Source organism: Pleurodeles waltl, chromosome 11, assembly GCF_031143425.1.
Source record: "Pleurodeles waltl isolate 20211129_DDA chromosome 11, aPleWal1.hap1.20221129, whole genome shotgun sequence".
In the NCBI taxonomy this organism is placed as follows: domain Eukaryota; kingdom Metazoa; phylum Chordata; class Amphibia; order Caudata; family Salamandridae; genus Pleurodeles; species Pleurodeles waltl.
Window position 1 is genome coordinate 939964435 of NC_090450.1, and position 22502 is coordinate 939986936.

A 22502-nucleotide genomic window follows, 5' to 3' on the forward strand; every position below is an offset into this window, starting at 1 on the left:
TGTGTACATCACACAACAGTTAACACCAGACTCAGTGGTAGTAGGGGCAGCTCGCAAGAGGGTGAATTCACAAACCTCAGAAGATGCACCACCTCCGGACAAAGAGAGTCGTAAGTTCGACGCAGCGGGTAAAAGAGTGGCGGCACAGGCAGCCAAACTAGTGGCGCATTGCCAACTCACAGGCTTTGTTGGCCAGATATGATAGGGCTCATTGGGACGAAATGCAACATTTTATAGAACATTTGCCCAAGGAGTTCCAAAAAAGAGCACAACAAGTGGTGGAAGAAGGACAAAGTATCTCAAACAATCAGATACGGTAAGCAGTGGATGCAGCAGACACAGCTGCTAGGACTGTAAACACAGCAGTGACAATACGGAGACATGCATGGCTACGTACATCAGGATTCAAGCCGGAAATACAACAAGCGTGCTGTATATGCCATTTAACGGACAGCAGTTGTTTGGGCCGGAGGTGGACACTGCTATCGAAAAACTTAAAAAGGACACTGATACAGCCAAAGCCATGGGCACACTCTACTCCCCACAGAGCAGAGGCACATTTCGGAAAACACCGTTTCGAGGTCAAAGCACAGAACCCACAACCTCACAAACAAGGCCCACTTATCAGAGCCAATACCAGCGGGGAAGTTTTCGAGGACAAAATAGAGGGGGACAGTTCCCAAAGAGTAGAGGGAAGTTCCAAAGCCCCAAAACTCCACAAAACAAACAGTGACTTCGATGTCACAAATCCCCAACACATCATAACAGTGGGGGGGGGAGACTAACCAAGTTCTACAAAAACTGGGAGGAAATAACAACAGACACGTGGGTCCTAGCCATTATCCAGCATGGTTATTGCATAGAATTTCTAGAATTCCCTCCAAATGTCCCACCGAAAACACACAATATGTCAAAACAACACATGGATCTTCTACAACTGGAGGTTTAAGCGTTGTTGCAAAAAGATGCAATAGAGTTGGTACCAATTCATCAGAGAGGAAGAGGAGTTTACTCACTATACTTTCTCATACCCAAAAAAGACAAAACTCTAAGACCTATATTAGATCTCAGAACATTAAATATCTACATCAAATCAGATCACTTTCACATGGTGACACTGCAGGACGTAATCCCATTGCTCAGACAACAAGACTACATGACAACACTAGACCTAAAGGATGCGTTCTTCCATATACCGATACATCCTTCACACAGAAAGTACTTAAGGTTTGTATTCCAAGGGGTACATTACCAATTCAAAATGTTGCCATTCGGGATAACAACTGCGCCAAGAGTTTTTACAAAATGCCTGGCAGTAGTAGCTGCTCATATCAGAAGGCAGCAAATACATGTGTTCCCATACCTAGACGATTGGTTAATCAAAACCAACACGCAAGAACGGTGTTCACAACACACAAATTATGTCATAGAAACCCTCCACAAACTAGGTTTCTCACTCAACTACAAGAAGTCACACCTTCAGCCGTGTCAAACACAGCAATACTTAGGGGCGACAATCAACACAACAAAAGGGTTTGCCACTCCAAGCCCACAAAGGGTACAGGCATTTCACAATGTAATACAAGCCATATACCCAAAACAAAAGATACAAGTGAAGATGGTGATGAAACTACTAGGCATGATGTCCTCATGCATAGCCATTGTCCCAAACGCAAGATTGCACATGCGGCCCTTACAACAGTGCCTAGCATCACAATGGTCACAGGCACAGGGTCAACTTCAAGATCTAGTGTTGATAGACCGCCAAACACACACCTCGCTTCAATGGTGGAACACTATAAATTTAAACCAAGGGCGGCCTTTTCAAGACCCAATGCCTCAATACGTAATAACGACAGATGCCTCCATGATAGGGTGGGGAGCACACCTCAACCAACACAGCATCCAAGGACAATGGGACACTCAACAGAGACAGTTTCACATAAATCACTTAGAACTACTGGCAGTATTTCTAGCGTTGAAAGCATTTCAACCTATAATAAGCCACAAACACATTCTTGTCAAAACAGACAACATGACAACGATGTATTATCTGAACAAACAGGGAGGAACACACTCGACACAGTTGTGTCTCCTGGCACAGAGAATATGGCATTGGGCGATTCACAACCACATTCGCCTAATAGCGCAGTTTATTCCAGGAATTCAGAATCAGTTAGCAGACAATCTCTCTCGGGATCACCAACAGATCCACGAATGGGAGATTCACCCCCAAATACTAAACAATTACTTCCAAAGATGGGGAACACCACAAATAGACCTATTTGCAACAAAAGAAAACGCAAAATGCCAACACTTCGCATCCAGATACCCACAGGATCAGTCTCAGGGCAATGCGTTATGGATGAGTTGGTCAGGGATATTTGCATACGCTTTTCCCCCTCTCCCACTCCTTCCATATCTGGTAAACAAATTGAGTCAAAACAAACTCAAACTTATACTAATAGCACCAACTTGGGCAAGACAACCTTGGTACACAACACTACTAGACCTCTCAGTAGTGCCTCATGTCAAACTGACCAGATCTGTTAACACAAACAACAGATCAGACACGCAAATCCAGCATCGCTGAATCTAGCAATTTGGCTCCTGAAGTCTTAGAATTCAGACATCTAGACCTTACACAGGAATGTATGGAGGTCATAAAACAAGCTGAAAAACCAACCACAAGACATTGCTATGCAAATAAGTGGAAAAGATTTGTTTATTACTGCCATAGTAATCAAATTCAACCTTTACACGCATCTGCTAAAGACATCGTAAGCTACTTATTGCACTTACAAAAGTCAAAGTTAGCTTTTTCATCCATTAAAATACATCTCACCGCAATTTCAGCTTATCTGCAAACTACGCACTCAACTTCACTCTTTAGGATCCCAGTCATAAAGGCTTTTATGGAGGGCCTAAAAAGAATTATCCCACCAAGAACACCACCAGTTCCTTTGTGGAACCTAAACATTGTCTTAACACGGCTCATGGGTCCACCGTTTGAACCCATGCACTCATGTGAGATACAATATTTAACATGGACAGTAGCGTTTCTAATTGCCATCACATCTCTAAGAAGAGTAAGTGAAATACAGGCATTTACCATACAAGAACCCTTTATTCAGATACACAAGCATAAAGTAATTTTACGAACAAATCCTAAGTTCTTACCAAAAGTCATATCACCGTTCCACTTAAATCAAACAGTAGAACTACCAGTGTTCTTTCCAGAACCAGATTCAGTAGCTGAAAGAGCACTACATACATTAGACATCTAAAGAGCATTAATGTACTACATTGACAGAACAAAACAGATTCGAAAAACAAAACAACTGTTCGTTGCTTTCCAAAAACCTCATACAGGGAATCCAATATCCAAACAAGGCATTGCCAGATGGATAGTTAAATGCATTCAAACCTGTTATCTCAAAGCAAAAGGAGAACTGCCTATAACACCAAAGGCACACAACTAGAAAGAAAGGTGCTACCATGGTCTTTCTAGGAAACATTCCAATGACTGAAATATGTAAGGCAGCCACATGGTCTCCGCCTCATACGTTTACCAAGCATTACTGCGTGGATGTGTTAACAACACATTAAGCCACAGTAGGACAAGCAGTACTACGAACTTTATTTCAAACAACTTCAACTCCTACAGTCTGAGCCACCGCTTTTGGGGAGATAACTGCTTACTACTCTATGCAAAGCATGTGTATCTGCAGCTACACATGCCATCGAACGGAAAATGTCACTTACCCAGGGTACATCTGTTCGTGGCATGAGATGCTGCAGATTCACATGCGCCCGCCCGCCTCCCCGGGAGACTGTAGCCGTTTGAAGTTGATCTTGAACATTTGTAAATTTGTAAATATATCGCTTTAAACCACATGATGTACATACATATTTACTCCATTGCATGGGCACTATTACTATAATACACAACTCCTACCTCACCCTCTGCGGGGAAAACAATCTAAGATGGAGTCGACGCCCATGCGCAATGGAGCCGAAAGGGGAGGAGTCCCTCGATCTCGTGACTCGAAAAGACTTCTTCGAAGAAAAACAACTTGCAACACTCCGAGCCCAACACTAGATGGCGGGATGTGCAAAGCATGCGAATCTGCAGCGTCTCATGCCACGAACAGATGTACACTGGGTAAGTGACATTATATATATATATATATATATATATATATATATATATATATATATATATATATATATATATATATATATATATATATTCGATGGCATGTGTAGCTGCAGATACACATGCTGTGCACATCTCGCCATCTGGTGTTGGGCTCGGAGTGTTACAAGTTGTTTTTCTTCTAAGAAGTCTTTTCGAGTCACGAGACCGAGGGACTCCTCCCATTTCGACTCCATTGCGCATGGGCGTCGACTCCATCTTAGATTGTTTTTTTTCCGCCATCGGGTTCGGACGTGTTCCTTTTCGCTCCGTGTTTCGGGTCGGAAAGTTAGTTAGAATCTCGGAAAAAACGTCGGTATTGTTTGCGTTCGGTATCGGGTTAGTTACAACAGATCGACACCGAATTTGAAGAGCTCCGGTGGCCCTTCGGGGTTTTTTCGATCCCCCGTCGGGGCCTGGTCGGCCCAGCCACGTGCGACTTCAAGGCTGATGGAACGGACCCCATTCTGCTTCTGTCCAAAATGCCATAACAAGTATCCGTATACGGATCAGCATCTGGTCTGTAACTTGTGCTTGTCCCCAGAGCACAAGGAAGATACTTGTGAGGCCTGTCGAGCGTTTCGGTCCAGAAAGACGTTAAGAGACCGAAGAGCCAGAAGACTGCAGATGGCGTCGACGCCAACAGGACAAGAGCTTTTCGAGGAGGAAGAGGAAGCTTCCTCTATCCACGAGTCGGACTCGGAAGAGCTCGAGGCCGAAGAAATGCCGAAAACCGTAAGTAAGACGTCGAAACATAAGACTCACGAGAAGTCAACAAAAGCCCAGGGGACACCACCGCCAACAGGCCATGGCTTAACCCAAAAAAATAGGTGACCGAGCCAAGGCACCGAAAAAGGGCACGCTGGTGTCGAAGTCATCCTACTCCGGACGAGATACCGCCACACAGCAATCTCGGACCCGAGACATCGGCTCAGAGAAATTTCGGCACCGTGACAGCGGCACCGAACAAATTTGCCACCGAGAAACCACCACGCCGAAAATTACAAAGGTTTCTTCGGAGCCTAAAAAGACATCCGAAAAAGTTTCGGTTGCGAAACATCCAGCCTCGGAGCCGAAAACAGGTTCCTATACAGAGGAACAAGGATTGTCCTCCCAAATGCAAAAACATAGATTTGGAGAGGAACTTCAAGCTGTAGAGCCAGACTATTCTCAAAGGAGGCTCCACATTCATCAAGACACAGGGAAGATAACCACTCTTCCCCCAATTAAAATAAAAAGAAAACTTGCCTTTCAAAAAAAGGACAAGGAGCCACAGGCAAAGGTGGCAAAGAAAACAACTCCACCACCGTCTCCACCACCATCAGTGCACACATCACCAGTAGCAACTCCTCCACTGATGCACTCCCCGACTCATACTGCCATGAGTCAAGATGATCCTGATGCATGGGACCTTTACGATGCTCCAGTATCGGACAACAGCCCAGACTCGTACCCTGCCAGGCCGTCCCCTCCTGAGGACAGTACATCTTACACACAGGTGATCGCAAGGGCAGCTGCTTTCCATAACGTCACCGTGCATTCCGAACCAATTGAGGATGACTTTTTGTTTAACACGCTATCCTCCACTCATAGCCAATACCAAAGACTACCTATGCTCCCAGGAATGCTAAAACATTCAAAACAAATCTTTCAGGATCCTGTTAAAGGCCGAGCCATAACTCCAAGGGTGGAGAAAAAGTACAAGCCACCGCCAACAGATCCTGTTTATATTACAACCCAGTTAACACCGGACTCAGTAGTTGTCGGGGCAGCTCGTAAGAGAGCGAACTCTCATACCTCGGGGGACGCACCACCTCCAGACAAAGAGAGTCGCAAATTTGATGCTGCGGGCAAAAGGGTTGCAGCACAAGCAGCAAACCAATGGCGCATTGCCAATTCACAAGCACTTTTGGCAAGATATGATAGAGCTAACTGGGATGAGATGCAACATTTGATAGAACACTTACCCAAGGAGTTCCAAAAAAGAGCACAACAAGTGGTGGAAGAAGGACAAAGTATCTCTAATAATCAGATACGGTCTTCAATGGATGCAGCAGATACGGCTGCAAGGACAGTAAATACTGCAATAACAATAAGAAGGCACGCATGGCTGCGCACGTCAGGTTTCAAGCCGGAAATTCAACAAGCCGTGCTAAATATGCCATTTAATGAACAGCAGTTGTTTGGGCCGGAAGTCGACACTGCTATTGATAAACTCAAGAAAGACACTGATACAGCAAAAGCCATGGGCGCACTCTACTCCCCGCAGAGCAGAGGCACATTTCGCAAAACACCTTTTAGGGGAGGGTTTCGAGGACAACCTACAGAAACCACAACATCACAAACAAGGCCCACTTACCAAAGCCAATATCAGCGGGGAAGTTTTCGGGGGCAATATAGAGGGGGACAATTCCCAAAAAATAGAGGAAAATTCCAAAGCCCCAAAATTCCTCAAAATAAGCAGTGACTTACAAGTCACACATCCCCATCACATAACACCTGTGGGGGGAAGACTAAGCCAATTTTACAAACATTGGGAGTAGATAACAACAGATACTTGGGTACTAGCAATTATCCAGCATGGTTATTGCATAGAATTTCTCGAATTCCCTCCAACAGTCCCACCGAAAACACACAGTATGTCAACACAACATATAAATCTTCTAGGATTAGAAGTTCAAGCATTGCTCCAAAAAGAGGCAATAGAATTCGTACCAAAACAAGAACTAAACACAGGAGTTTACTCACTGTACTTTCTGATACCCAGAAAAGATAAAACTCTAAGACCTATACTAGATCTCAGAATATTAAATACATACATCAAATCAGACCACTTTCACATGGTTACATTACAAGAAGTAATCCCACTGCTCAAACAACAAGACTACATGACAACACTGGATCTAAAGGATGCATATTTCCATATACCAATACATCCTTCACACAGAAAGTATCTAAGGTTTGTATTCCAAGGGATACATTACCAATTCAAAGTGTTGCCATTCGGAATAACGACTGCGCCAAGAGTTTTTACAAAATGTCTAGCAGTAGTAGTTGCACATATCAGAAGGCAGCAAATACATGTGTTCCCGTACCTAGACGATTGGTTAATCAAAACCAACACGCAAATACAGCGTTCACAACACACAAATTATGTCATAGAAACCCTACACAAACTAGGTTTCTCAATCAATTACTCAAAGTCACACCTTCTGCCGTGTCAAACACAGCAATACCTAGGAGCAACAATTAACACAGTAAAAGGAATTGCCACTCCAAGTCCACAAAGAGTCCAAACGTTCCACAATGTAATACAAGCCATGTATCCAAACCAAAAGATACAGGTCAAATTAGTAATGAAACTCCTAGGCATGATGTCCTCATGCATAGCCATTGTCCCAAACGCAAGGTTGCACATGTGGCCCTTACAACAGTGCCTAGCATCACAGTGGTCACAGGCACAGGGTCAACTTCTAGATCTGGTGTTGATAGACCGCCAAACATACATCTCGCTTCAATGGTGGAACAGTATAAATTTAAACCAAGGGCGGCCTTTTCAAGACCCAGTGCCACAATACGTAATAACGACAGATGCATCCATGACAGGGTGGGGAGCAAACCTCAATCAGCACAGCATCCAAGGACAGTGGGACATTCAGCAAAGACAGTTTCATATAAACCACTTAGAACTGTTAGCTGTGTTTCTAGCGCTCAAAGCATTTCAACCCATAATAACCCACAAATACACTCTTGTCAAAACAGACAACATGCCAACAATGTATTACCTAAACAAACAGGGAGGAACACACTCGACACAGTTGTGTCTCCTAACACAAAAAATATGGTATTGGGCGATTCACAACCACATTCGCCTAATAGCACAATTTATTCCAGGGATTCAGAATCAGTTAGCAGACAATCTCTCTCGGGATCACCAACAGATCCACGAATGGGAAATTCACCCCCAAATACTGAACACTTACTTCAGAATGTGGGGAACGCCACAAATAGATCTATTTGCAACAAAAGAAAACTCAAAATGCCAAAACTTCGCATCCAGGTACCCACAACATCAGTCTCAGGGCAATACACTATGGATGAACTGGTCAGGGATATTTGCGTACGCTTTTCCCCCTCTCCCACTTCTTCCATATCTAGTAAACAAGTTGAGTCAAAACAAACTCAAACTCATACTAATAGCACCAACATGGGCAAGGCAACCTTGGTACACAACACTACTAGACCTTTCAGTAGTACCTCATATCAAACTGCCAAACAGACCAGATCTGTTAACACAACACAAACAACAGATCAGACATCCAAATCCAGTATCGCTGAATCTAGCAATTTGGCTCCTGAAATCCTAGAATTCGGGCACTTGGACCTCACACAGGAATGTATGGAGGTCATAAAACAAGCTAGAAAACCTACCACTAGACACTGCTATGAAAATAAGTGGAAAAGATTTGTTTATTACTGCCATAATAATCAAATTCAACCTTTACACGCATCTGCAAAAGAGATAGTAGGATACTTACTACATTTGCAGAAATCTAAACTAGCTTTCTCTTCCATTAAAATACATCTTACGGCAATTTCAGCTTACCTGCAAATTACGCACTCAACTTCATTATTTAGGATACCAGTCATAAAAGCGTTTATGGCAGGCCTAAAGAGAATTATACCACCAAGAACACCACCGGTTCCTTCATGGAACCTCAACATTGTCTTAACACGACTCATGGGTCCACCTTTTGAGCCCATGCACTCTTGTGAAATGCAATACTTAACGTGGAAAGTTGCATTTTTAATTGCTATCACATCTCTAAGAAGAGTGAGTGAAATTCAAGCATTTACCATTCAAGAACCATTTATTCAAATACACAAAAATAAAGTTGTTCTACGGACCAATCCTAAATTTTTACCAAAAGTAATCTCACCGTTCCACTTGAATCAAACTGTAGAATTACCAGTGTTCTTCCCACAGCCAGATTCTGTAGCTGAAAGAGCACTACATACATTAGACATCAAAAGAGCACTAATGTACTACATTGACAGAACAAAACTAATTCGAAAGACAAAACAACTATTTATCGCCTTTCAAAAACCTCATACAGGAAATCCAATTTCAAAACAAGGCATTGCTAGATGGATAGTTGTGCATTCAAACCTGCTATCTTAAAGCTAAAAGAGAACTGCCTATTACACCAAAGGCACACTCAACCAGAAAGAAAGGTGCTACCATGGCCTTTCTAGGAAATATTCCAATGAACGAAATATGTAAGGCAGCAACATGGTCTACGCCTCATACATTTACCAAGCACTACTGTGTAGATGTGTTAACTGCACAACAAGCAACAGTAGGTCAAGCTGTACTAAGAACATTATTTCAAACTACTTCAACTCCTACAGGCTGAACCACCGCTTTTGGGGAGATAACTGCTTATTAGTCTATGCACAGCATGTGTATCTGCAGCTACACATGCCATCGAACGGAAAATGTCACTTACCCAGTGTACATCTGTTCGTGGCATTAGTCGCTGCAGATTCACATGCGCCCACCCGCCTCCCCGGGAGCCTGTAGCCGTTTAGAAGTAGATCTTAAACATTTGTACATTTGTAAATATATTACTTTAAACTTCATTATGTACATACGCATTCACTCCATTGCATGGGCACTATTACTAGCATACACAACTCCTACCTCACCCTCTGCGAGGAAAACAATCTAAGATGGAGTCCACGCCCATGCGCAATGGAGTCGAAATGGGAGGAGTCCCTCGGTCTCGTGACTCGAAAAGACTTCTTCGAAGAAAAACAACTTGTAACACTCCGAGCCCAACACCAGATGGCGGGATGTGCACAGCATGTGAATCTGCAGCGACTAATGCCACGAACAGATGTACACTGGGTAAGTGACATTTTCCATATATATATATATATATATATATATATATATATAAACATTTTTTACAATTGTTAATAAATACATTTTTATCAAGCTTTCAGGTATCTGTCTCACTTTGTGTAGCAGGTTTGGTAACTATTGAACAGCTTTGTATGGGGTGGTAACACCTGATAGATTATCATAAACTAGATTGATTGGTAGATTATCATAAACTAGATTGTGTATAGTGAATGGGGGAGCTGCCATTCACGGAGATAGAGTTTAGCTTTGAAGACTGTGGTTGTATTTCATAGGTGTGTTTTTTTGGGTGTTTTGCTAATTCCCTTTCAGGCCTGGTGTTGGGTCTTGAATGCTCCAGTGATGATCTTCTTGTTGTAGGGATGCTCTACAAATTCACTTTGTGTGAGTGGCAAATGTGGAGGTATTTCCTCATATCATCCTCGAAAGTAGATGTGGGAACCCTTTAAAGATAGCTTCATAATATAGGAGTGCGGATGTTAAGCAATTTTTTAAAATGGTGCAACAACAATGGCTGGATTTTAGGTAGGAGCCCTCAACTTATGTTTTAGTTAGGATCAGGTTTGGGGGTACTCTGGGGTGACACCTTGCAAGTGCCTTGTTTGCAGGTAATTGCAGTCCTGCTGCCCTCTTACAGTAGGTGTCATGTTTTACGGATGTCTGCGGTCTTCATGTCTGTGACATTGTGCTTTTGTTTCAGTTTAAACTGTCAGACATGGCTTTGGCCCTGGAGAGCGCTCGTCTCCTGACATGGCGAGCAGCAATGCTGAAGGACAACAAAAAAGCCTACACTAAGGTATGGAACTATCACCCCCTCTCCCACCACAGAGCACTGTCATCTCTTCACCACGAAAATATATGTGCCTCCACTGAAGAATCTTGGTGCCATCCACTCCCCATAGACACGGCAGCACTTTCTTTATGATGTATGCTTCATCCATTGAAGAACCTCAGTGCACACTGCTAGCCAAGTGCTGCAGCTCTTTTCTCGTAGCATCAGGCCTCGAAAAATCATAAAAATGTCACTAGACCTGCAGGTTGAGTAACTTGAATAATCTACTTGACCATAACCGTAAGATACTTGACCCACAAATGGGTCTTAAATTGTGTGATCCTAGGCAAATATTTTAGTTTACAGTCTCACCTTTTTCTTCATTCTCACACGAGTGCACCTTCAAATATGTGAGCTTAGCATTTCTGTTGTACAAAAAACTATTTTGTTTGATTAAATAGACGAAATGTTTGCTCCATGTATAAAAATAATCTAGCCCATATATAGGGGACACATGATCCATGACTTGCCTCTTAGTATACTAATAGCATTGCTATCAAGGGCAGGGGTGTTTCTCAGTTTGTTTAAAGACTCACTTTTAATAAATATATTACTAAAGCATGATGTGGGAGCATACTGTCATTTACAGACTATATTTCCAAGAAATGTCCAAAAACTTTTCCACTAACTTGCAGCTTTACTGATAAAACTATATAGCGTATTAACAAGCACATAATCAAGTAGTGTTCTGATTTGTTTTCAGCCTGTTAAAATATTTTTTGATTATAGAGAAGTACAAAAAAAATGGGCTTTCACAACTACTGAAATATATTTTGAAATGTTCATACAGTTGACCTAGTTATTTAAAAGTTGCGTTAGGAAAAACCTGACACCCTAAACCCTTCCATTTCATACTCTTTGTACAGCAGGTCAGAAAGTTTACCTTACAAAAACCTGGAACTCAGCAGTTAGAAGAAAAATTCATTGTAAGACAATCTGACTCTTGACGTCTGTTTCTGAACACAGAGCAAATATGACAAGACAAAAACAAGATTCAAAGGCATCTTTGTTGCTACTTCACTTTCTGTCTGAACAGAACACCTGTTCTTTGTCAACTTGCCAGAGGGAGCGAGGAGGTCCTAAAAATAGCTCAACCTGATAAAATAAGACTCACCATAGCGAGGGAGCAAGTCGATTTTTTGAGGCCTGAGTATCTTACGTTTTCTCTATTAAAGAGCTCTAGTTTCACCCACTCCCCTCAAAATGCCATATCACCCTTCTCACAGTATCATATACTTGCTCCATTGAAGTGTCTTAGTAAAACCTACTCCCTTGAGAGTGCTGTGGCCCTTAAATCTATGGATCTGTGCCTCCTCCTTAAGGTACAATGCAATACTTTCTGTTGCAAGGTTTTGTTGTGTGCCTTCTATTGCAAAGGTCGCCCACTGTGACAACTATTTTCTTCAACTCCCAAGTACAGTATTACTTACTAGTCCATTTTCCATGATGCCTTCCTGTATGACCGCATGTCAATCTCTCTTACTATTACAACTTTGCCTCTTCTTTACTGACATAGCTGCTGAAGGACAAATGCCTCAATGTTATGTCCCCCTTTATAGACCTCCTCCCCCGATTTGGTGCCACTGTATACCACCTGCAAGTGCTGCAACAACACCACCTGCTCTGCTTTCATGTCTTGAGGTGCCAGTCTAAGAGGATTTGCCCTCTGTGTGTCACCTCATGCATCTGCACCTCCTCATTTCTTAGCACCTTGATGAGTAAGGACTACTTCAACCCCTCCCCATTGTTACTGCACTACAGGGCGGTTTATGCACGAAACATTCTCGTTTTTGGGCTGGGTGTTAATAAATCACAAAGACATGCAGTCACACCCCCAACCTTTATTTAAAATTCACAAAGCAGAACTCCCGCCATTAGTGCTTCAAGCTGCATTTACCTGAAAGACAAATGGCCAGCGTCCCACAGACAGTTGTGTGATAATTGTAGGGATTCTTTTGAATGTTATTGTAAACTAGATAATCTGAAATTAATGTTTACTTTTTGATCAACTATGTTCTTTAGGAGGCTGCCATGGCCAAGTTAGCTGCATCAGAAGCTGCAACAGCCATTTCCCATCAGGTAAATACTCTGGCTTCCTAAGGTAGATAAATGCGTGGGAGTGGAACGACAAAATCATATTTGGTCTCTCTAAGTTCATAGATAAAGGTTTGCATCCTACCCAAGTGTGGCTCTAGGTGGAAATGTAGTGGGTGTATCGTCAGAATAGTGTAGAAGAGGAAAATTCTTGCAGAAAATTAATTTCTCTTCACTTGATGCTTCAAATGCTGCATAATGGCATGAACAGAGCACTTAACCCGCTACATAAACCTAACTAGCGTGAGCGGTCTTATAGTGTCTTACCGCATTTTCATAAGAGTTCATTTTTGCAAGATGAATTGCTGCTATTTTGATGTCCCAGGAGCATGGAATAACAGTGTTTGGAGTAATGTATTTTAAAAGCTGGAAAAGAAAGGTATGCCTACTGTAGGTGTCCTTGGGAGAGACTGATGACCTACAAATCAGTACGAATCATAAGCTGTCAACTGTACCCATCACAAAGCTTCAAAGACATGACTGAAAGGATACACAGCTTCTTAGCAGCATATGAGAAGAGAGTGATGACATGCGTTTGTGTAAGGTGTGACTGAGAATCAGAAATCATTCTTTCATTGGTGGGTTATGTACAGAAGAGCGTGATGCAGGGTTTTAGACAATTGTTATATATTGGGCTTTTGTAACATAATAAACCTGCGATGGTAATGAGATGGTTTCTGAAAAAGCAAGGATACTTTATATTTATTTTCATAGGGTCTTTAATGAAAGTCCTAAACATTAGAATAATTCCTGGCTGCGTGCAGGGACCTCGGAACACTTCACTGATATATATATATATATAGATATATATATATATAGATATATATATATATATATATATATATATATATATATATATATATCTTCGATGGCATGTGTAGCTGCAGATACACATGCTGTGCACATCCCGCCATCTGGTGTTGGGCTCGGAGTGTTACAAGTTGTTTCTCTTCGAAGAAGTCTTTTCGAGTCACGAGATCGAGGGACTCCTCCCATTTCGGCTCCATTGCACATGGGCGTCGACTCCATCTTAGATTGTTTTTTTTCCGCCATCGGGTTCGGACGTGTTCCTTTTTGCTCCGTGTTTCGGGTCGGAAAGTTAGTTAGAATCTCGGAAAAATCGTCGGTATTGTTTGCGTTCGGTATCGGGTTAGTTACAACAGATCGACACTGACTTTTGAAGAGCTCCGGTGGCCCTTCGGGATTTTTCCAATCCCCCGTCGGGGCCTGGTCGGCCCGGCCACGTGTCTCTTCAAGGCTGATGGAATGGACCCCATTCCGCTTCTGCCCAAAATGTCATAACAAGTATCCATATACAGATCAGCATCTGGTCTGTAACTTGTGTCTGTCTCCAGAGCACAAGGAGGATACCTGTGAAGCCTGTCAAGCGTTTCGGTCGAGGAAGACATTAAGAGACTGAAGAGCAAGAAGACTGCAGATGGCGTTGGCGCCGACAGGACAAGGGCGTTTCGAGGAGGAAGAAGAAACCTTCTCCATCCAGGAATCGGACTCGGACGAGCTCGATCCCGAAGAAACGCCGAAAACCGTGAGTAAGATGTCAAAACATAAAACTCACGAGAAGACAACAAAAGCCCAGGGGACGCCACCGCCAACAGGCCATGGCTTAACCCGAAAAATAGGTGACCGATCATCGGCACCGAAAAAGGGCAGGCATGTGGCGAAGTCATCCGACTCCGGTCGAGATACCGCCACACAACAATCTCGGGCCTGAGACAGCGGCTCCGAGCAGATTCGGCACCGAGACAGTGGCACCGAAATAGTTTGGCACCGAGACACCACAACGCCGAAAATAAAGAAGGTTTCCTCGGAGCCCAAAAAGGCGACCGAAAAGATTTCGATTCCGAAACATCCAGCCTCGGAACCGAAAACAGGTTCCTATACAGAGGAACAGGGATTGTCCTCCCAGATGCAAGGACATAAGTTCGGAGAGGAACTTGATTCAGTTGAGCCAGACTACACTCAAAGAAGGCTCCACATTCAAAAAGACACAGGGAAGATAACCACTCTTCCCCCAATTAAGATGAAAAGAAGACTTGCCTTTCAAGAAAAGGACAAGCAGCCACAGGCAAAGGTGGCAAGACAAACAACTCCACCACCATCTCCACCACCATCAATGCACACATCACCGGTAGCCACTCCACCACTGATGCAATCCCCGACTCATACTGCAATGAGTCAAGATGATCCCGGCGCATGGGACCTTTATGATGCTCCTGTAACAGATAACAGCCCAGACTGTTACCCTGCGAGGCCGTCGCCACCTGAAGACAGTACATCCTACACGCAGGTGGTCTCAAGGGCAGCTGCTTTTCATAACGTCACCTTGCATTCAGAACCAATTGAGGATGACTTTTTGTTTAATACACTCTCCTCCACTCATAGCCAATACCAAAGCTTACCTATGCTCCCGGGAATGCTAAAACATTCCAAACAAATATTTCAGGATCCTGTAAAAGGCAGAGCCATAACTCCAAGGGTGGAGAAGAAGTACAAGCCACCGCCAACAGACCCTGTTTATATTACGCAGCAATTCACACCAGACTCTGTGGTTGTTGGGGCAGCTCGCAAGAGAGCAAACTCTCATACCTCGGGAGATGCACCACCTCCAGACAAGGAGAGTCGCAAATTCGATGCTGCGGGTAAAAGGGTTGCAGCATAAGCAGCAAACCAATGGCGTATTGCCAGTTCACAAGCACTTTTGGCAAGATACGATAGAGCTCATTGGGACGAAATGCAGCATTTCATAGAACACTTACCCAAAGAGTTCCAGAAAAGGGCACAACAAGTGGTAGAAGAAGTACAAAGTATCTCCAATAATCAGATACGGTCAGCAATGGATGCAGCAGATACGGCTGCAAGGACAGTAAGTACTGCAATAACGATAAGGAGACATGCATGGTTGCGTACGTCAGGATTCAAGCCGGAAATACAATAAGCCGTGCTGAATATGCCCTTTAATGAACAGCAGTTGTTTGGGCCGGAAGTCGACACTGCTATTGAAAAACTAAAAAAAGATACTGATATGGCAAAAGCCATGGGCGCACTCTACTCCCCACAAAGCAGAGGCACATTTCGCAAAACACAATTTAGGGGACGGTTTCGAGGTCAACCTACAGAGGTCACAACCTCACAAGCAAGGCCCACTTATCAAAGCCAATATCAGCGGGGACGTTTTCGGGGGCAATATAGAGGGGGACAATTCCCAAAAAAATAGAGGGAAGTTCCAAAGCCCCAAAACCCCTCAAAACAAGCAGTGACTTCCAAGTCACACATCCCCCAACACATAATACCTGTGGGGGGGAGACTAAGCCAATTTTACAAACATTGGGAGGAGATCACAACAGACACTTGGGTACTGGCAATTATCCAGCATGGTTATTGCATAGAATTTCTCAAATTCCCTCCAAACGTCCCACCGAAAACACACAATATGTCAAAACAACATATAGATCTTCTAGGACTAGAAGTTCAGGCATTGCTACTGAAAGAAGCAATAGAATTTGTACCAAAACACCAGAAAGGAACAGGAGTTTACTCTCTGTACTTTCTCATACCCAAAAAAGACAAGAGTCTGAGACCTATATTTGATCTCAGAATATCAAATCAGATCACTTTCACATGGTGACAATACAAGACGTAATCCCACTGCTCAAACAACAAGACTACATGACAACACTAGACCTAAAGGATGCATATTTCCATATACCGATACATCCTTCACACAGAAAGTACTTAAGGTTTGTATTCCAAGGGACACATTACCAATTCAAGGTGTTGCCATTTGGAATAACAACTGCACCAAGAGTTTTTACAAAGTGCCTGGCAGTTGTAGCTGCACATATCAGAAGGCAGCAAATACATGTGTTCCCGTACCTAGACGATTGGTTAATCAAAACCAACACGCTAGAAAGGTGTCCACAACACACAAAGTATGTCATAGAAACCCTCCACAAACTAGGTTTCTCAATCAACTACACAAAGTCACACCTTCTGCCGTGTCAAACACAGCAATACTTAGGGGCGACAATCAACACAGCAAAAGGGATTCCCACTCCAAGTCCACAAAGGGTTCAGGCATTTCACAATGTAATACAGGCCATATATCCAAAACAAAAAATACAAGTCAAAATGGTGATGAAACTCCTAGGCATAATGTCCTCATGCATAGCCATTGTCCCAAACGCAAGGTTGCAAATGCGGCCCTTACAACAGTGCCTAGCATCACAGTGGTCACAGGCACAGGGTCAACTTCTAGATCTGGTGTTGGTAGACCGCCAAACATACACCTCGCTTCAATGGTGGAACAGTATAAATTTAAACCAAGGGCGGCCTTTCCAAGACCCAGTGCCACAATATGTAATAACGACAGATGCCTCCATGATAGGGTGGGGAGCACACCTCAATCAATACAGCATCCAAGGACAATGGGACACTCAACAAAAACAGTTTCGCATAAATCACTTAGAACTATTGGCAGTATTTCTAGCGTTGAAAGCATTTCAACCCATAATAAGCCACAAACACATTCTTGTCAAAACAGACAACATGACAACAATGTATTACCTAAACAAACAGGGAGGGACACACTCAACACAGTTGTGTCTCCTGGCACAGAGAATATGGCATTGGGCGATTCACAACCACATTCGCCTAATAGCACAATTTATTCCAGGAATTCAGAATCAGTTAGCAGACAAACTCTCTCGGGATCACCAAAAGATCCACGAATGGGAGATTCACCCCCAAATACTAAATACTTACTTCCAGAGTTGGGGAACACCACAAATAGATCTATTTGCAACAAAGGAAAATGCAAAATGCCAAAACTTCGCATCCAGGTACCCACAAGATCAGTCTCAGGGCAATGCGTTATGGATGAGTTGGTCAGGGATATTTGCTTACGCTTTTCCCCCTCTCCCACTCCTTCCATATCTGGTAAAAAAAGTTGAGTCAAAACAAACTCAGACTCATACTAATAGCGCCAACATGGGCAAGACAACCTTGGTACACAACACTACTAGACCTCTCAGTAGTGCCTCATGTCAAACTACCAAACATACCAGATCTGTTAACGCAACACAAACAACAGATCAGACACCCAAATCCAGCATCGCTGAATCTAGCAATTTGGCTCCTGAAGTCCTAGAGTTCGGACTCTTAGACCTTACACAGGAATGTATGGAGGTCATAAAACAAGCTAGGAAACCTACCACTAGACATTGCTATGCAAATAAATGAAAAAGATTTGTTTATTACTGCCATAATAATCAAATTCAACCCTTACACGCATCTGCCAAAGACATCGTAGGATACTTACTACATTTGCAAAAGTCAAAGCTAGCTTTTTCTTCCATTAAGATACATCTTAAAGCAATTTCAGCTTACCTGCAAATTACCCACTCAACTTCTCTATTTAGGATACCAGTCATAAAAGCATTTATGGAAGGCCTAAAGAGAATTATACCACCAAGAACACCACCAGTTCCTTCATGGAACCTCAACATTGTCTTAACACGACTCATGGGTCCACCTTTTGAGCCCATGCACTCTTGTGAAATGCAATACTTAACATGGAAAGTTGCATTTTTAATTGCCATCACATCTTTAAGAAGAGTAAGTGAGATTCAAGCATTTACCGTACAAGAACCATTTATTCAAATACACAAGCATAAAGTAGTTCTACGGACAAATCCAAAATTTTTACCAAAAGTCATATCACCGTTCCACTTAAATCAAACAGTAGAATTACCAGTGTTCTTCCCACAGCCAGATTCTGTAGCTGAAAGAGCACTACATACATTAGACATCAAAAGAGCGTTAATGTACTACATTGACAGAACAAAACTAATTTGAAAAACAAAACAACTATTTATTGCTTTCCAAAAACCTCATACAGGAAATCCAATTTCTAAACAAGGCATTGCTAGATGGATAGTTAAGTGCATTCAAACCTGTTATCTTAAAGCAAAAAGAGAACTGCCTATTACACCAAAGGCGCACTCAACTAGAAAGAAAGGTGCTACCATGGCCTTTCTGGGAAATATTCCAATGACCGAAATATGTAAGGCAGCTACATGGTCTACGCCTCATACATTTACCAAACACTACTGTGTAGATGTGTTAACGGCACAACAAGCCACAGTAGGCCAAGCAGTACTACGAACATTGTTTCAAACAACTTCAACTCCTACCGGCTGAACCACCGCTTTTGGGGAGATAACTGCTTACTAGTCTATGCACAGAATGTGTATCTGCGGCTACACATGCCATCGAACGGAAATTTCACTTACCCAGTGTACATCTGTTCGTGGCATTAGTCGCTGCAGATTCACATGCGCCCACCCGCCTCCCCGGGAGCCTGTAGCCGTTTAGAAGTTGATCTTGAACATTTGTAAATATATTACTTTAAACTACATTATGTACATACGTATTCACTCCATTGCATGGGCACTATTACTAGCATACACAACTCCTACCTCACCCTCTGCGGGGAAAACAATCTAAGATGGAGTCAAGATTTCCTGAATCGGTCGGCTGTACTGTAGTATTAAAAACCTCTTTTCGCAAAACTGCATTGCAGTACACATAACACAAACTGCTGCCTGCGTGTCTGAGCAATGAGGAAAAATGCAGCCCCAGCAGTGTATATTGTAAGAGTTTAAAAAGCATCCTGTCCTTTCAGGGCTTCAGGAACTTCCATTACCCATCACGCCTTGTACTGGCTGTTGTTGCAAAGTCAGTTTTGTTAAGCGAATAGTGGAGACCAAATAACTGGGAGAAGATAAGATTCCACTTTGACTACTTCTGAGGTTTGTTGGAGGGAGCAGAGGGGAGTGCCTGCATGGCACGTTTGTGTGTGATGGTAACGGCTGTTTTGCTCTGGAGATTTACTTTGCACTGGTAATGAACACAATGTTTTTGTTTTTATTTTTTAAGGAAGGTGGGCCGGTAGTATTTGTGAATATAAAGAACGTGCAGGGCGTTTCGAGAGCAGTTGAGTAGGAAAAGTGCTCTATTAGCACAATTATGCCTTCCACTAGACATCACATCAAAGTATACAAAAAAGTGATGAATAGAATGCTTGAATTAATCTCAGCCACTGGTTTTTAGTGGAGTTGCATCCCAATCCCTCGTTATTTTGCACACTACGTCAACTCAGTTTGTACTTAGCTAGATGCAAATCAGTCTTGACCCTGTTCCAATCGTAAACAGTCCAGCCAGGCCAGGTCCTCCTTGAACCGGAACACAAGCAACCCAGGGCTGGATTCACCCTAGTAATGGGATCATCAGCCGAGTACAGCTTGGTCCAGTGATACAATGTTCATGGGTCCCACGTCTGGGCGTGCCCCATGACACACTGAAGTATGCAAAAATGTGATGGTAGAATGCTTGAATTACACCCAGCCACTGGTAATTACTTGCACTGCATCCCATTCTATTGTTCTATCTGGCTGGGCTGTATCGATTGGAGCGGGGTCAAGACTGATTTGCATATAGCTGGGTCCAAACTGAGGTGACATGGTGTGCAACATAACGATGGATTGGGATCCAGCCCAGAGTGACACACTGGTTAGTTACCCTGTGGTGACCTGCAGTGCTGTGGTACTCTTTGGCCCCTGTGCTGATTTCCTGTAACTCACTGGTTAATTTGTGGTGATTTGCAATCACATGCAGTTTGTGTTTCCCAGCTCAGACTTTCCTCTTAACGATGTCTTTTAATTATTCAATAAAGACTTGCTTCTGTTCTTCCTTACAGTTTAGTTTCCATACTTTTTGTTTATGCTCTGTGCTGTTTTACTTCACCCTCTTTACATCTCTGTATTAGATGACATTGTGTTGGCTCTACCTTTTTTCAGGCTATCCAGATCCTAGGTGGAATGGGCTACGTGACAGATATGCCAGCAGAACGACACTATCGGGATGCTCGTATCACGGAAATCTATGAGGGAACCAGTGAAATACAGAGGCTGGTCATTGCTAATCAGCTGCTGAAGGACTACCGTAGCTAACTGTGAACTAAGAAGAAGATGGGCCATCGTCTAAATGTGGCTCCCTCACACTGCACGGGGAGGAACAGAGGCAGGGGTCAGCTCCCTGAAGCACTGAAGATAATCACGCACAATACTGCGGCTCCAGACCCATGGGAAGGTGTTGATTTGCACTTCTAATCTGTATCGAGGTCCTTTTTTTTATCTGACAGAAATATGCATTGAAAGGATGACCTTCAAAATGAGTAACATCTTTCAAAAGATTACCAGCTGTGCCAGGTGCTTTAGTCTCTGTGGTGATTCCTGGTTTCTACAAGATATATTCAGTGCAATAAATGTAGTACTGTCAAATCTTAGGCCCGCAAGAGGGTTGGTTGATTAAATGAAGGGCCTTCTGTCAGCATCTCATTGTCTCATAGAGGAATGTGCAGTGAGAGAGGATCTCACCACTGCCCCTTTTGGCAGCATATATGTGCCTTATGCAGTAATGCTTGATTTGTCACTCAGGGATTTAATGATCCATAAGGTGGAAAACACGGGGTGATTTATTGAGAATCTGCTACATTTGGAAGGCAGGATTAAAGATTGTACAGCTAGTAACTATAGGTTCATGGCATTGACTTTTGTCCGACTTTCCAGGATTTTACAGAACAATGCACTGTTTTTATCCTTGAATGCGAACCACTGATCAATTTCTCATATATATGAATAGAAAACTGAATTGTGTTCTCAGTGCCATTGTCTTAATTTCTAATGTGAATAGCTCCTTCGTTATCATGAAGCCCTTGGGCTGCTGCTAACACAGGCAGAGGAATAGAATTTACCCTTCTTGGTATTATGGACCTTTGTAACATAAGATAAGTTGACAGCTTACAAAGATACAGCTTCGTACTACTGTGCTTTATTTTTTTTCTTGAATCTTTTTTATTATCAAGTTTTCCATTTGACATTTTTCAAGTGCAATAACGGTTTGGAAACCACAGTATAGACATTGGTTACAAAATTCACGCATTTGAAGATATTTACAATAAGTTTAGCGAGGAACCGTGTGTGAACTACCTGGATTACATCCAGTACATCCGTAGGTATCAACAGAGAATTAGAGGGTTGATTATGTATAGTGAATACAGATAGACAATATTAGGCTGAAGTTTAGCATTCCCGGTCTGTTAGTTATCTTCCCATAAATCACGAGCTCTCGCAAGGCAGTTACTCATTAGGATATGTATGCAAATAGCGGCTTGTAAAAATGTGGATACAGCTTGGTTATAGGCAGAACAGTATAACTCGTAAAACAGTTAACAAACATTGAATTCGGTCTTAACATCCCCCAACCCACAGCCTAAGGAGGTCTCCCATCGTTGCTGCTTAGGTGTCACTCCATTTATACGCAAGGATCTTCGCTGATATAGTCTGTTAGTAGATGAGCCCAACTATCCGTGA

The 22502-nt window shown here is 42.8% G+C and overlaps 1 protein-coding gene across 1 annotated transcript in view; it reads left to right on the plus strand.

Annotated features, from left to right (window-relative positions):
• Nucleotides 1-21785, plus strand: part of ACADS (acyl-CoA dehydrogenase short chain) — a 67325-nt gene extending 45540 nt beyond the window's left edge. The window contains exons 8-10 of the mRNA XM_069215056.1: nt 10825-10920; nt 12979-13035; nt 20928-21785. Coding sequence (XP_069071157.1) covers nt 10825-10920; nt 12979-13035; nt 20928-21080 — 306 coding nt within the window. The 3' untranslated portion in view covers nt 21081-21785. The remainder of the gene's footprint in view (nt 1-10824; nt 10921-12978; nt 13036-20927) is intronic.
• The last annotated feature ends 717 nt before the right edge of the window (nt 21786-22502 follow it).